At 38.8% G+C, this 17,624-nt stretch overlaps 1 protein-coding gene across 1 annotated transcript in view; it reads right to left on the bottom strand.

Moving 5' to 3' along the window:
* Notch2 (notch receptor 2) overlaps positions 1-17,624 on the bottom strand; it is a 153,026-nt gene that overhangs the window by 58,315 nt on the left and 77,087 nt on the right. Inside the window, exon 5 of the mRNA XM_046467112.2 lies at positions 15,412-15,534. Within this exon, the coding sequence (XP_046323068.1) occupies positions 15,412-15,534 (123 nt within the window). The remainder of the gene's footprint in view (positions 1-15,411; positions 15,535-17,624) is intronic.

The following is a 17,624-nucleotide window of genomic DNA, read 5'->3' on the forward strand; positions in this document are numbered from 1 at the left end:
GATCCAATCTACATCACTGTGTCCCTTTCCCAAATTACTGGACTAGGAACATTTTGTCACAAGACCAAATGGATGCAACAGCTAGTCTGCAGAGAAAGTGATCAGGGTGAATTAGAAGTGCACAGTGAGGAAAATAAAATCATGATGGCATTCAAGTTATTGGTTCCTGTTGTTCCTGAAGCCCAGCTACTCCTGGCACAGTCCTTCTGAGAGACGTCTCTTATAAGTTTTTCTAATTTGAGATGATTCTGCCAGTTGTAATGCAGATTATTAATTAACACATAGTAAGTGGGGATGGGGAGAAAAAGAGGAAGTGAATGAGAGAGGGAGTAAGTAAGTGAGGGAGTAAATGAGGGAGGAAGTGAGAGAGGGAGGAAAGGAAGGAGTGAACTCAATGGCAACCATCTCCCCCAGGGAAGATGATGTCATTTCATCTAGTACAGAAAACTTTGTTCCCTTACAGTCCCAGCAGAAACCCTACTTCAAAGTAATGACAGCTGTGTTATTAGAGTGCAGGTGGGGTTGAGAAATAAACACGTGACCAAGAAGTAGGTGAAGAGTTCTTGCAACCTGGAAAACTGCTGAGTCTTGTCTATTTTTCTTACAGTGACTTGAATATCTACACTGCCCCTGAAACATACTGACTTGTGCAATTTGAGCAAATTAGATGTTATTCTTCTTTATTAATATTGTGATAAATCTGAGTATAAGACACTGAGTGTTTAAAATTATTTTGTATTCATTTCTTATGCATTGTAATAACCAGTCACTAAAATATTGGTATAAGATAGACTGAAAAATAAACAAAGAGACTAGATAAAATATTAAGTATTTCCTTAGAATGGAAATTTGGCACTCCTGGGACAGGACACAAATAGCCATGGATTTCCTACTGCAAAATATGTACTTCTTGGGGTGCCATAACAATCATCTCCTTTGGAGCCGAGGAAATGGTTCTGAGAGGTAAAAATAACTTGCCTGTGTGAGGCAACGAGAGCAGGAAATCTGGCATTTGAGCTGGGGGCTGCCTCACTCTAAAATTCTTAACAAAGATTTAAGGTATGGATCTGACTTTATCAAATCCCCTCTGCATGTCCTATTTTCCCAGGTGCACAGCCACGTGGAAGTAGGGAGGATGAAGAAGGTTAAGGTGGGGAGGTGGAGGAGGTGAAGACCAAAATTATGACTCACAGGACAGGATTACTGGAAAGCCTATGACTTCACACTACTGTCCAAAATGCAAATGTACTTTTGGGTACAGTTCACTATTTTTTTGAATGAGACCAGTTTTTGGAAATTAGATGCCTCCACTGAATCCTAGGACTACATGTCTGTAAGGTACTAATCATTAAAGACATGAAATCTAGAAATCCAAGAGCATTATGACTTAGAAGGAATTTTCTTTTTTAAAAAAAATATTTTTTTACTTATACAGGAGCACAATATCTTTATTTTGTTTATTTATTTTTATGTGGTGCTGAGGATCGAAACCAGTGCCTCACATATGTAAGGCAAGCACTCTGTCACTGAGCCACAACCCCAGCCCTAGAAGGAATTTTCTACAGGATGGATTTCTTTTCTCCAAGTTTCAGGCACAGCTCTCCAAAGCAGCATTGCTTCCCAGCCTCATTTCTGCCAGACTTTTTTTCCTCCTTATTACTACTCTATCAACCAGTTCTAAAATTCAAAATGTTGAAAACAGTAACCAGGGTGGCCATTGCAATTGCTTGCTCCAAAATCCCCAATGGAATGTCTACTAAGATAGTAAACTTCCATCAGGTCCCCAGCATTTTAGCACAGAGGAAAACCAGTGCAGATGCCTGAAATTAAGAACAGTAAGGCTCAGAAAGGTAAATGACCTCCTAATTTCACAGAACTGATGAGAAGGAATGCTGTCACTCAAACCCAGATCAGTGTGACTCTAAATCAGATGCCTTTCACTGTAGCACAGTTGAGCACCAAATTGGCTTTCTTTGGTCAAGACCTACACATTGAATCCCTGATCCAGAGTCCTAGAGCACAATGAGAAGGCACAAGAATACCCTTAGCAGAAAGAAGGTATTAGCCTTGAAAAAGTTCTTTGCACTCTCCTAGGCAAATTAGGTCTATGTTTTAAAGTCATTTGGCTTCTTCCACTATTCCATGCCAAGAAAACTAGCCTGGGTTGAAGGGAGGTGGGTTCCTAAGGAAAGCAGGATTAGGTCCAGAAGACAGCAAAAATGATCTGAGTGTATTCTGGTTGAATTTTAAAAGAAAAGGTGGAGGTGGCTAGAGACTTATTTAAATACAGTTCTTAAGTTGATAAAATAGGCAAAGAAGAGTGGGGAAAGACATGATCAACACAGGGTGTGAAGATTAGTCAGACAGTAGAACACAGGAGGAACGAAAGGCAAACAACTATCTGTTAGCAGGGAGAGGAGGAGAGCGCACTAAGTTATGAGCTACCTAGCATATAAAAGCGTCTGGTGAAAAGGAAAAGCTGTGTTGTCTCCATGCCCCACCAAGCCACTAAGTCTTCAATCCAGAGACAAGTCTCAACATAGATCATCATCTGTGTCAAAACAAACCATGCTGGTAAACTCCCAAAATATGTTGCACAAAGCTCAGTTAGGCAAGTTTTGAGGGCAATAATTATCCCTCTTAGTAATTTCCACCTGTGGATACTGCAAGCTAATGCTATTTATGGCCACGGCAGAGGGCTGGGTAGGTCCCCTCTGTTTCCTATGGGCAAAAGAGAAAGAAAGGGGTGTGTATTTAAAAGCTACGCTCCAGGAGTCTGGACTAATCTAATATGAAGCATCACACTGCCTAATTCTTGGCTGATACTTGAAACGATGAGAACCACTTATAGCTACTGACAATTTTCCAGCTTATCATTTTTGCCTCATGTATCTATTCACATTCCTATCTGTCCTTGATACACTGTCTCTAGCCACAACAGTTTTCTGTTGGTTCCTCACACATTATTTCCTACCTCAGTACCTCTGCATATCCTGTTCTCTTCAGCCCCTCTAATTCACATGACTAGTTATTCTCATCCTTCAGACCTCTCTGATAACTTAATGAGGTTCTTCAAATGCATCCCTCCTCACTACTCTCCACCAGTGCATTTGTTGCAGTCAATCTCCCCTGGCATATGTCCCAAGTTGTGATTATTTATTTATTTTCTCTACATAAGTTTCTTCTCACATTAGACTACACACACTATGAGAGCAGGAACTGTGTCCTACCATTCACTTCAGTATACATGCCAGGTACTGTACTAAACACCTGGCATCAGTGGCAAAACAGATGAGGAAACAGGACTAGAGAGGTACAGTGACTTGTTCAAGTTTGTACCATTAGTTCAATCAATTAGAAGTACAAACTGGAAATGGAAATAGTTAAGTGCTCAAAAAGACTGGGAGTGTGAGATTGCTAGTTTTCAAAATAGGAAGGGGAATCTAGGTTGACTATTGAAGGACAAGGCAGGATTGACTAACACAGGGGAAGAAGACAGCTCCTTAGTGCTACAAATGAAGCTTCCTGCCAACCCACCACTAGTAAAGTAAGCATGCGTATCAGTTTTATAGGAGTACTTTAACGGTCTTTTCTTATTGCTCTGTCCTATGGTTTTAAGACTACAGGATAAATAAGATTATGGACCCAGCCTGTGCAAGTAAATATAGCAGTGTTAACCATAGAGGTCTGCACTGAAATGGAAACCATGACCTGAGCCTCATTAGCATCACACTCCAGCCAAGTGAGCAGTGAAGCACTAAACAGACACCATTTATGAGCAGTAACAGCTCATCATAGTTCTCTCAAGGTACCACAAACAAACCATCAATCTTACTTGGAGTTATAAGTGACTGGGAAGAGGGAAGGAGGAGTACAACAAAAGAAAGAGGAGAAAAGAAATGACTGCAGGGCCTGAGCACTCTCTGAAGAAGAAGCACTCACCCTCCCATCTGTGCAGTCTGTGGAAAAAGGCTTTATCACATCAATAGTCCTGTTAAGGGTCAGCTCGCAGTGCAACAACAATTCTAAAAGAACAGCTTGGCTGGCCCTTAACCATAGAAGAAAAGGTAGCCTGACCCTGCTACCTTTTCTTCTATGGTTAAGTCAAGATAATTCTGTCTCTGACATACTTCCAATCAGCGGTAACCCAACTCCCAATTTCTGGAGTTTCATATATTTCCATGTCATACAGAGCATTCTTATAACTTCTATCCTATAAAATATCTGCTCTAAACACAGATTTTTCTATTTTGCTGGTGAAGTTAATGAACACAGTTGTACAACCTGCTGTGACTAAGGCTAGTTCAAATATTCGGTGTGACCAATGGAGTCTGCAGGACCTGCCTAATGGGAATATGTATGTGCACACAAACGTGCAAGGACACACGCATGTGTACACTTGGCCTGGGGTATGCCAGTGACTGAGGGGAATGATGGGAAGGTAAGCATTCAGACAAGCACGAGACTCTCAAGGGTCTCCTCCACTAATACCCAGACATCACCATGTTGTTTAAATTCCTCAAAGGCCTGGTTCTCCTGGTAACTTCCACTGCATTCAGGACAGAATTCTAACACCCACCTGTGTTTCCCACCAAACTCTCAGGCTCTTGCCTTGAAACAACATGAGCTCCACCACTTCAGCCTTCTGAAATTTTTCAGTGATCACACAAGTATCTGGGACACTCATCCTGCCCTTTCCACTAAACAATTCTTACTTACCGTCTATATCTGAAATGTCCACTTTCTCAAACAGACTATACCGGCCTGAACAAATTAGTTCTGCCTGTTAATGTGCTATACTGAAACCCTCTACTTGTTCTGCAAGGCATTTGTTTCAGTCCAAAATTTTAAAAACAGTTGGATGATTTATGTCTTGTTTCTCACTACTGCTAAGGTCCTGTTTACTTCAGGAACTCAAGTTCTGTGGAGAAATAGGTGGTAACTCTCTACCTCATCACACATCTCCAGAACTTAGCACAGAGCCCAGCTAACCTTACTTATTTAAAAGTGCTTGATAAACATTTGTTAAATGAATGTCTAACTCTGCCTTCTCTTACTAAAATCATCCTACTCCTGAAATAATGGTAATCTTTCACAACTCATTTCTCCCATAGCCACAAAGTGTGTCTGTATTTTATTCACATCTCAAAGTCTCCCTCACCACCTTATTTACATGACCCACAACACACAAACTTCTCATCACAGTCCCCTTCCTTTTTCGCTAAACTAAACCTTATTTGTACCATACCCAAATCTACCTTGCCTTTGCCTACTAATCCTTCAACTATATCCACGGGCAACTCCACATTATGGTGGACACTTTCCTTAAGTGAAACCTCACCTTTTCCTAAAGACACTATCCCAGTCAGCCCTCTCTAGGGGAAAAAAAAAAAACTCCCACTGCCCTCCTCTTCCAATGGTTGCCATCTGAATCAAACTAGGGGACAAAGAATCAAAGTCAGGCCTGGTGACACAAACCTGTAATACCAGTGCCTCAGAAAGTTGAGGCAGGAGGATCACAAGTTTCAGGCTAGCCTGAGCAACTCAGTTAGGCTGTCTCAAAATAAAAACTAAAAAAGGGCTGGAGATGTTACTCAGTAATAAAGCACTTATGGGTTAAATCCCCTGCACGAAAAAAAGAAAAAGAAAAAGAAAGAAATGTCCTTTTATTACCCAATGCTGCTACTGACCTCAAACAGTAAAAGTAAATGTATTAAGTTATAAGCACTTTACCTTGATTGTCAAATATAATCTTTAAAAGTGACTAGCTCACTTTTACAGAAGCTGCACAAACCCAGTCTACACCAGAAAATGTATTAAAGTATCTAAGTGAGAAGAGACTCTCACTAATAGTTGTGAATTTGGAGAGGTACAGTTGAGCCAAGAACAATCAGAAAATCTAATGCTCCAATCCATTCATTAATTCAATAAAGACACACATATACACAAACTGTGCTAGGCTCTGACCTATATGCATGAGGGTTATAATGATGAATTAAATAGATATGATTTCTACCCTGTAAACCTTCCAGGCTAATAGTGGTTTTATAGTCAAAAAAACAACAATAATTAAGGATGATAAGTGCTTTAGCAGTTACCAGGTTGCTTTAGGAGCACGGAGTAGGGAGAACAAAGAAGGACTATAGAACGAGACTTTTAAGTGAAAGCCTGTGGGACATACAGGCAGAGCAAGGTTGTGTAAGAGTATACATGTGAGAGTATGTGGGGAAAACAGGACAGGGTGGGAGTATTTCAGGCAGAAGGAAGTGATGTGTATAGGTTTAAATGAAAAAAAGAGCATGGCTCATTTGAGGCAATGAAAAAAGACTCAGTGTGGCTGAATTACAGGGAGTGCACGGGGGAGTGGAGAGATGCAGCAGGCGAGGGTTACATCCAGTTCCTTGGAACTCAATCCAAAAACAAGGAGGACCCACTGAAGCGTTTTAAGCAAAGAAACAACTCGATCCAATTTGTGTTTCAGAAAGCCCATTCCGCTGCAGGCAGGAGAATGGGCTGAACTCCATCTCACCCCTCCAGGTCAATAGCAATTTAAAGCACCAGGGAGTCCCAGCCTCCTGTGGCCGCTATAGCAACAAGAAAGTCTGCAGTGCATCTGGGGCAAATTCCGGATGTAACACACCAGAAAAAGCATCCAGTGTGGATGCCATATGGAAAACCATGGAAGCTGGGTCAGTGCTAAGCATTCAGGAAGTGGACCCCTGGCTCAGAGAAGAAAGTAGTGCCAAGCTTTGGTCCCTGTTACTAGGGGTGAAGATGGAAAGAACCTAGAGGAGATGCACATATGACATAAAACAACAAGAATACAGTTCAAATACAAATCAGGATCAGAAGCTGTAAAGAAGAGAACTGAAACAAAGAAATATAAATCGGTAATAAATGAAAAGTTTAAGAAGTTCTCACAAAAATGCAAAGCAAAACACAAGCAGATTATAACACAAAGAAAGAAGATTTTAGCATTGGGGAAAAAAGAAGGAAAACCTAATGTGAAAATAATACCTTTTTCTATTTTGATGGCAAATGTTGCTTATCAAGAGATCAGCCACATTCATCTGGCACTGTGCTTCCTACAGTGCTCACCACAGAAAAAGGAACAATGTTTAAAACTGGAAATGAAATCGCCACCCAAGGATTCAGTATCTAGCCAAAACACCATTGTGCATGAAGGCAACTAAATCAGAATCAATTTTTCACATACCTAAGGGCTCCCAAAATATGCCAACATGTCACTTTCTTGAAAAAAAAATTACTTAAAGATATACTTATTTGACTGAAAAATTAATCAAAAGAAAGAAGTGTAGAATGAAGAGGTTGTGACATAGCTGCACTAGTAGCACAAAATAAACTGCACACAGAATTAAGCCTATAATATCATAAGTTGGATCATAAAACTAACTACCAAAAAGAAGTTTAAAAGAAGGTGCATACACTTTTAAAATTCAATAATAAAATACTGTAATTTGAATTTTAAAAACCCAGATTGCATATACAAAATCTAGGGAGTGAAGGAAAGTTATAAGAGAAATAAAAGTATGCTAATTCTCCATCTGAGAAGGAAATTAATAGATATAGTTTTGTTTTTGACTCTTAAAACTAGGAAAATGAGCTCGGCACAGTGGCACATGCCTGTAATCCCAGCAGCTGGTGAGGCTTAGACAGGAGAATCCTGAGTTCAAAGCCAGCCTCAGCAACTTAGTGAGGCACTAAGCAGCTCAGTGAGACCCTGTGTCTAAATAAAATACAAAATGGGGCTGAGGATGTGGCTCAGTGGTTGAGTGCCCCTGAGTTCAATCTCAGGTACCAAAACAACAACAACAACAAAAAGCTAGAAAGATGAATTGAAGTTCAAATATTTAAACACAAATTCATCTAAAAATAAGAAACACTACCAACAAAACATTTTTCAGAAAACTAGAAAAAAAACAAGCCCAAACTGTACGGAACAACCAGAAAAACTAAAATAACCAAAGCACTCTTGAACAAATAGAACAAGGAAGGAAGCATTTGCATTATCTAACTTCAAACTACATTACAATGCAGTACTGATTAAAACAGCATGGTATTCACCTAAAAACAGAGACTAATGGAACAACATAGAGGACCCTGAAGTAAACCCACATGTGTACAGCCAATTAATTTTCAACAAAAAGCTAAGAATACTAAGAGGGGAAAGGACCACCTCTTCACGATAAATACTGCTAGCAAAACTGAATATCCACATCAGAAGAATAAAGTTAGATCTCTGCCTCCAAACCAAACCAACTCAAAATGGATTAAAAATTTAAATGGAAGACATGAAACTACTAGAAGAAAACATAGGGGTAATACTTCCAAACAGTGGAATGAGCAAGGAATTTTTGGACAAGACCCCCAAAAACACAGGGAAAAAAAAAGCAAAACTAAGCAAATTGGATTATATCGAACTAAAAAGTTTCTGTACAGCAAAGGAAACAACCAACAGAGTCAAGAGACAACCTACAGAATGGGAGAAGATATTTGCAAAATGCACATCTGACAAGGAGTTCATTTTAGAACTAAAAAATCTCAATAGCAAAAAAAAAAAAAAAGAAGACGAAGAAGCAAACAAATAACTCAATTAAAAATGGGCAATAGGGGCTGCGTGCGGTTATAGCTCAGTTGTAGAGCACTTGCCTCGCACGCATGAAGCACTGAGTTCGATCCTCAGCACCACATAAAAATAAATAATAAAAGTATTGTGTTCGTCTACAACTAAAAATGCATTTTTAAAATGCGAAATAGACATTTCTCAAAAATAAGAAATTGAAAAAATGCTCAATATCACTAATCAGGGAAATGCAAATCAAAACCACAATGTGAGATATTACTTTGCTCCAGTAAGAATGGCTATTATCAAAAGATAAGAAGTGCTGGTGAGGATGTGGATAAAAGGGAACCCTTGCACACAGCTGATGGGAATGTAAATTAGTACAGACATTATGGAAAATTGTATGGTGGTTTCTCAAAATTTAAAAATAGAACTACCACACAATCCAGCAATCCCACTAGGTATATCCAAAGGAAAGGAAATCAGTATTGTCAGAGACATCTGTACTCCCATGTTCACTGAAGCCCTATCTACAACAGCCAAGAAATGGGAACAACCTATGTGTCCATCAACCAATGGATAAAGAAAATGTGGCATATACACACCATGGAGTACTATTCAGCTATAAAGAAGAACGGAATCCTGTCCTTATTTGAGTCTCCTGGTTGTCACTCACTCAATAGCCATCAGTAAGACTGGTTCTCAATCCTAAAGAGGCTGATAATCTATGAGGTGAGCAGAGCATACAAACTAGTAAATACAGTAAAGTACTACAGGTGCTGCAACAGAGGCATGCAGAGTTGAATCAAGAGCAATGTTACAGCCCTGAAGAAGTCAATTCTTCTCAATCACCCCTTTAACCCCACCAAGTACTTAAATGGTTCTAAATTCCTATCCATGTTTCTTTCAAAACCTCATTCCTTCATATTTTCCACCTCCTATAATGGTTTTGTGTAGACTTCTTTATTCCTTCCTAAACAATTTTTATAATTCTTGAATGACACAAATTAACTCTGTTAATCTTTGTGTTTCTTACAGCATCCAGCATGGATTTAATAGTTGTGCAATAAGTATCTGTTATTTAACTTACAGTCATTCCATGCAGGCTTAAAAACCATTAAGTTAAACTAGATCTTCCTGTAATGCAGCCAAAACTAGACACTGAGTAATGAACCACAAGGACAGGAAAAGATCCTTCAGTCTCACCTCCTCATTTTGCTAAACCATACTATATATTCACTCCTGTTTCCACCAACATAGCCCCCAATCAGCTTTTGGACCTCTGGAATGAGGGTGCTTCAGGTTAGCACTCTGGCAGTCTTCCCACTGGAAAGAAACTGAAATTGGGGTGGGAAGTAGAATTCCAGATAGCAGGCTAATTATCTGGTACTCACAATCAAGCTGACAGCAGAGAAATTGAAAGCTGAGATGCATTTTCCCATACTGCCACACCGAATATAAATGAGAATACCTTTGCAGTCCAAGATATAATTAGTTTCTACTCTCAACTCAAAAGCTCCATCCCTATAGTATTACATGCATGTGGGTAAACACACACACACACACACACACACACACACACACAGTGATTTTGAAAAAAGATCCATTCCATGGGACAATGTGTCACCAACTAGAGGCTGGGCTGAAACAGAGATACCTATTTCAACTTCAGAACACCACCATGCAGAGACTCATTTTCAGATACAAGGAGCTCCTTCCTGCACCACCTCTGGCATATGCACTCGCTGGTTCATGCCAAACATTTTTACTAAAACTGGAGCAACTAAGAGCAGTGGGAATCTTAACCAACTCTTTAGGCTCATCATGCTTATAAAGGAGCTGAGAAAAAATCTGGTCAGTTTTATTTGACTCGTATCCACCTAGCTTTCATTGTTCACTTCTGCTTAATGTCCCAAAACACTACTCCAAGCCCAAGCTGAAATTACATTTCTGGATTAATAACAAGCACAGGAAAATAAATCACATCTGCCCCAGGAGTGAACCCAAAACCAAAAGCAGTTACAGAAAGGAATTTCTGAGTTGAGTTTAGAGTCAACTTTAATTCTGAAGGAAATGAACCTTTAAAAAGAAAATTCAAATAACAATGTACGTAGACAAAACATTAATCTACTCTGTTCTAATAAATTTTGGGGCCTTTTAAGACTTTCTTTTCCCTTAAATGGATATCTGCCAGAGTAGAACTTCTCTGATAAGATGGCATGGTGCCAAAGGCAGTATGATAAAGACATTTGTGCTCAGGCTGCATCAAACCTTTAGGTATACTTTCATTTCCTAAAGGAACATCTAGTTATTCAGACTTATCTCCATAACAAGATTCTTATAAAGAAGTAACCCCCATTCTCACCCCCAACACCAATTTCTTTTTCCACCTGAGCTCAGGCTAGTTGAGAAGGCTGGTAGTAGTCTCTGAAAGCACGAACAAAAACACTATTTGGACAGCTATAGTTAAGTGGAAAGGCTCTGAACTAGGCTACAACCAGTTCTGTCCATACTGATAGGGAAACCACAGCGGACCAAAGCCAACACACTCTTTCTAATGAGGCTCGCACAAGGCCTCCTCTGCATGTGGTTACCGGTCTGTTGCTCTACCACCAAAGGACACAGTGGGTACTCCCACTTTTCAGCAGCAATGATAATACGCTCAGAGCACCTTCACATCTAGAATTGTGCTGTCTAAAAGAAATAAAACAAGAGACAAAGGTATAATTCTAAATTTTCCAGTGGCCACTTAAAACAAAAGAAAAAAGTCTTGGGGTGTAGTTCAGTGGGAGAGCACTTGCCTAGCATGCCTGAGGTCCTGGGTTAAAGCCCCAGCATGACAAAATAAAATAAAATAAATAACAAATAAAATGAATGTGAAAGGAACATGTGAAATTAATTTTAGTAGTATTATTTTTATTTAACTCAATATATCTAAGACAAATTTTACTATCTAATTAATATTTAAACATTAGATGTTTTACCTTTTTTTCATGCTGTCTTCAAAATCAGGTATTTAATGGATACAATACTTCACTTCAAACCGGTCACATTTCACATACTCAACACAAGATGTGACTAGCAGCCACCAAACAGAACAGCACGGATCTACATTGTTTAACATGGTTGCTATTTGCTGAATAAATTTTTATTTATTCACCACTGATTCACCTAAGACCCCAATAAAATAAGTGAGAGATATCAGTTTTGTGTACAGCAAATAAAGCCTTCTGACAAAAAGGAACTGATTTATTTACCCCAAACAAACCACAGAGTTGGAAAAACTTCTACTCATCTTGAAGTCTAGAACTTGCTACAAAAGTTCAAGCCTTTTACATATGTATACTTGGAAAATAAAACTATCTATTAGGTTCTTCTCACTAAAAATCTAGCAAACTCCCAAGTCTCCATTTATTTTAAATTAATGCCTAGTGTTTTCTGTCATATAATCTCATCCCTTCTTTTTCAGATGGCTAGCAACTTCATTTCCTCTCCTACTAGACTAAAACAACCCCTTCTTTTCTATTTTGTCAAAAGCCAAACCAAACAATTCATGCTTCAACTCTACAGTTGGCAATTGCAAAGGAAATTCTGAACAAATTTGTAATAAAGGCTCTTAGGTATAGCAAAAACAGCACCAAACTGAATATAAAACATTCACATAATGTTAACTCCTAACCTCAAAGCAACCAGCCAGATTCCTAAAATGGGAAAAAAAAAAAAAAAAACAAGGAGTAAATCACTAAGTACTAGAATAATAAAATTATAAACTGAACTTTCAACCTATTAAAGAAACCCAAAATCCTTAAAAATAAAAAATTTAAAAAGACAACTCACAGAATCAATTTGATAAAGAAAAAAGACTGAGTATTTATAACTTGAAAAGCCTAAATTCAAACACTAACCCAAACGCTATTTGCCTTGGGCAAATTATTTAACCTTTTTGAACATGCATATCTGTGAAAAGGATATTTAAAATATTATACTCCTAATACAGTGATTGTAAATGTTCACAAAATGTATTATAATTAATAAATTATTCAGTGCTAGTAAATTACAATTAATTTCTATACTCCAGCCCCACTCATTTTTTTTTATTGGTTGCTCAAAACATTACAATGAACTTGACATATCATATATCATACATTTGATTCAAATGGGATATGAATTCTTATTTTTACCACGTGTACAGATTGCAGGATCACACAGGTTACACAGCCATGTTTACACATACTGCCATACTAGTGTCTGTTGTATTCTGCTGCCCTTCCTATCCCCTTCCTATCCCCCCTCCCCTCCCCTCCCATCATCTCTCTCTATCCCATCTACTGTAACTCATTTCTCTCTTTTATTTTTTCCCCTTTCCCCTCACACTTATATGTAATTTTGTATAACAATGAGGGTCTCCTTCCATCTTCCATGCAATTCCCCTTCTCTCTCCCATTCCCTCCCACCTCTTGTCCCTGCTTAATGGTAATCTTCTTCTCATGTTCTTCTTCCCTGCTCTGGTGGAGCAGGCCAATCTGGAGAAAAGCAATGGAGTAAATGAAGACATAGAATGTGGAACAACACAAGCACAATGTGGGAGAGCTGAGAGCAGCTCTTACTGCCAGAGTCTGGAGAGCTGTTGGATGCATGAGAAGACTAGAGAAGCAGATAGAGCTGGGGCATGAAGGCTTCATATAACACAGGGAGCATTTTGGGGCTTTATCCTGTTAATGACAGGCAGGGCAGAAAACAAGTCTTGTCACTGGAAATCAAAGTATTGACATGAGTTAAAAAGGGAAAGGAAACCTATGGTGGGAAACTAAAGACAGAGGATCACTCCAAATGACAGCCAACAGATCAAAAGAAATAGAAAGCACCACATGGAACTTATCTACTACCTCTGCCACCCTTTCTAGAAATACAAATTACACTGAGAAAGAAACATCTTGCATAGAAAAGAGGCATTTATTAAATATCCTGAGGTAAGAAATTTGGGTAAAATATCATTTTACTGGGAAAGTTTGCCCCAAGATCAGACCTTCCTAATTAATATCAAAGCAGGAAACCAAGTGTGGTATCAAAGAAAAATCAGCAACAAAATTACAATACCATTTAATCTTCACTGGAATCAGAAGCCTGCGTACCACACAGAGTCATGCTCCCACAGGGCACAGGGAGATTAGAATAAAGTCAAGTTCCTGACACTTATATCATCCTGCCCAGAACTAACTGTGAGACTCATTAAAAGCAGAAAAAGTCCAAATCTTTTCAGTTACGGCTGATCATGTGATTAACTTTATAGTCATTTCTAAGTGGAAAAAAAAAATCTACCACAAAAATGGCAAAAGCTAGGGAGAACAGAGAACATAACAGAAAGTGCAGAGGGTTGGAAGTGAAGTTCTAGGATCAGGACCCCATGAAAAAATTCTAGGGAAAGTCCAATTCTAGGGAAACCCAGTAGGAAAGTATTAAAGAGGACGGTTTGGGGATTAAAAGCAGAAATATGGGCTTTTCCAGAAAATCATGTTATTTAAGCTTTAAATCCTTTTTATCTTTTCTATTCATAGTCTATAGAACAAGAGTACTCTAAATAATTAAATGCTGCAGATAAGGGAAAGCAATTCAGAAATGCTAAAGAACACCAGGCAGGAATGACTGCAATCCAGCATAAAGACTTCTCTATAACAGAGAGTTCAGTACTGGTACTGAAGTTTCTTCTTATAACACTAACTTATTCTTTGGGTTTCCACATTGAATCAATCCATTTCTCTCAAAAACTTTCTGACTTAATTGTCTTCACTTTCAGTAGATAAATAGATGGATACAAAAAGAAAGTAGACCACAGTCTGCATAAAATCACCCAACTTACTAAAGTAAAAAACTTAGGATAATGTAAAGAAACTTCCAAGAGGGTATAAAATTAAGCCAGACTACTCTTCTAATGTCAGAGGCAGAAAAAAATTATTTTCCACTTGTGTGGAGAAAGGGATACAAGAAAGACAAAGCAGAGCTGGGGTTGTGGCTCAGTGGTAGAGCACTTGCCTAGCATGTGTGAGGCACTGGGTTCAATACTCAGCATTGCATGCAAATAAATAAATTAAAAGGTCCATCAACAACTAATAAAATGTTAAAAAGAAAGAAATAAGACTCCCAGCGGGGAGTCTGAGGCAGGAGGATGGCAAGTTTAAGGCCAGCCTTGACAACTTAGCAAGATCCTGTCTCAAAATAAAAAAAGAGAAAGGGCTTTCAATGTAGCTCAGTGGTAGGGCACTTGCCTATCATGCACAAGCCTTTGGGTTTAATTCCCAGTACCATGGGAAAAAAAAAAGAAAAAGAAAGAAAGAGAAGAAATATGAGTATAATAAAATAATGTCCAAAGTACTTGCTCAAGCTTTTGCTAGTTAAAAGATATGACAATAAGATAAGATAGATATCTATCTGTGAACAAATAAGATCTGAACTCCTGTGGTGTATATAGTTTGGTTTGGCATTTAAGTATGCTCTTTCCTCTCAAATATTTATTAAGCATCTACTATGTTCCAGGCAATGTACTGCTTTTCCAACAAATAAAGTTCAGAGTCTACCAATAAAGATCTTCTCTCATATGCACTGTAGCACTTAGCACAGTGCTGAGTTCAGAGCAGTTACCCAATAATTCCTGTGAAAATTTATATTTGAGTGAACACTGAACGCCTGGGGTTAGCACTGCATCTGGCTCAGTTCATACACCTGTCTAAAGCAGTCCTAATATGACTTGTTCAAGGTGCCCACTTCAGCAGCAGTCTCCTCTCCTTCCCAAACCACACTCCATTCTGGTGGATTCATCACACTGTACATACCTGTCCACTGAGGGGGGCAGCGGCAGTTGTATGTATTGACCCCATCCACACAAACCCCTCCATTCTGACACTTGTGGTTAGGACAGTCATCAATATTCCGTTCACAGGTGCTGCCTTCAAAACCTGATAAAAGAGGAACAAAAGAAAATGACGGATTCTCATACATAAGCATTCTGCTCAGGACATGAACATCAGGACAGACCTGCTTCTGACTTCAGTTCATCCTCCAACAACTGCTCAATGCAGGACTCACTATATTAAAAATTTCCCCATCCTCCAACTTTTCTGGCCTTAAGCACAGCTAGACAGTGTGACTCATTATACCATGGCATGCCTTCACAGTTACCTCACAAGTATTTCATGGTGTTTCCATGAAATAAAATCCCAGGGAAGATAAATGTCTTCATGGGACAGATATTAACTGGTTCCAAAAAACAGGGTATTAGATTTTCCCCAACTCCATACTAAACTACTGGGAAGAACAGATGAAAGATTACCTAATTACATTCCCTCCCACCCCCAGGATGATAGCTCAGAGGCCTTTAAAACCGGGGGTGAGAAATAGGAAAACAGAAATAGGAAAAATACTGAAATATTAAATATTATTATGGGTCAAGTCCAATCTCACCACCTACAAGCTGTTCAAAACACAGTAAGTTACAATCGATCAGTTTTCTTATCTGTAAAATGAGGCTGAGTCCACTTACCCAGCCTGCCTTTCCAGATCATGAATGCAGTACTATACAAAAGTTAAAAGCTATCTGGAAATAAGGTGACATTATTACTAACTAAACTTTCCAGCACTTCAAATTCTTCCTGCTCCTCTCTACATGAATACCACATTCACAGTACTGCTTCCTTCTTCCTGATTTTTCCCTTTTGTGAAAAACAAAACTAGAACATTAAACTTCACTCTAACTGCCTGCAGTGTTGTTGTCTGTAATTTATATAGTGGGATTCTTTCTCTTTTCTTGCTACCTAATTCCTAAGCTATTCAAGCCACTAGCTGGAAAACAATGCTAATGTTCAATGAGCATACTCCTATTTAAAATATAATATGAGTAGATATTTGGACCCCTCAAAATATCCCTTAAGGTCCTTCTCTCTTATTGAAAACATTTATGGGTCTTACACTAGACACTAGGAAGAGAACAGTCAGTAAAAGAGGCAAAGTCCCTGCTTCTCTGGCACTTATAGCCTGGTAGGTGGGACAGATATCAATCACACCTTGCTCTACCCACCCCTTACCACAAGCTACTATGGATTCTACATCTGCTTAACATAGCTGGTTTCTCTGAATACAATTGTCAGTCATCTAAATGAGCTTAAACCAAGTAGCCAAAAATATTACCCCAAAATCAAAAGAAATGATTTCATGGAAGACAAATATTTGAAAGCTTGACTAAAGAAAATTATATTTCTCCAGGTAGTTGGTCCTCAGTCCACTTAAGCAGATGTATCACTAAGAAAGCCTGATAAAGACTATGGAAATACACATTCATATTTTTAAAAATTTATATTACTCATATTTCTGTTTAATCATCTGAAAGTCTTAGTAATGGACTAATGAGCCAGAAAATGCTGAATTGCTTAATCCCACCCCTGATTATGATAAAGTGAAGCCAAAGCTACAGATCTACCACACAGCAGTCACTGAATGGGAACTAAGGTTTGTGTTCCTAGCCCAATGCTTTTTATGAAGACATTCTTTAGAAAAGTTCAAGTTAAGGTTTCAGTTGGGGGGAGGGTGAAGCTCCTGGCGCACCACTGCTGGAACGTGTGTGGTCTGTGGTGTCCTATAATTCCTGATGGTCATCTTCTCCCTAATGTATTTCTCTGTGACTCAGAATGACTTGAACAAGGGCTGGGGATGTGGCTCAAGCGGTAGCGCGCTCGCCTGGCATGCGTGCGGCCCGGGTTCGATCCTCAGCACCACATACAAACAAAGATGTTGTGTCCGCCCAAAGCTGAAAAATAAATATTTAAAAAATTAAAAAAAAAATTTAAAAAAAAAAAAAAAAAAAAAAAGAATGACTTGAACAAGGTGTCAGGGAGGTGGTAAGGCTCTTGTAGCCAAGTTACAAAGAACAGAAACCAGGACCCTGCCTTTATATTAGCCACTGTTACAACTAACTGAATTCACCAACCACAGACAAATTAAGAAAGCAGAAGCATTTCAGCATAACCACAACAGATAAGAAATAAAATGTTTC

The sequence above is a fragment of the Marmota monax genome, unplaced genomic scaffold (genome assembly GCF_021218885.2).
Source record: "Marmota monax isolate L192 unplaced genomic scaffold, Marmota_monax_Labrador192_F-V1.1 WCK01_AAM20220418_F8-fsc00181, whole genome shotgun sequence".
NCBI classification, from domain to species: Eukaryota; Metazoa; Chordata; class Mammalia; order Rodentia; family Sciuridae; genus Marmota; species Marmota monax.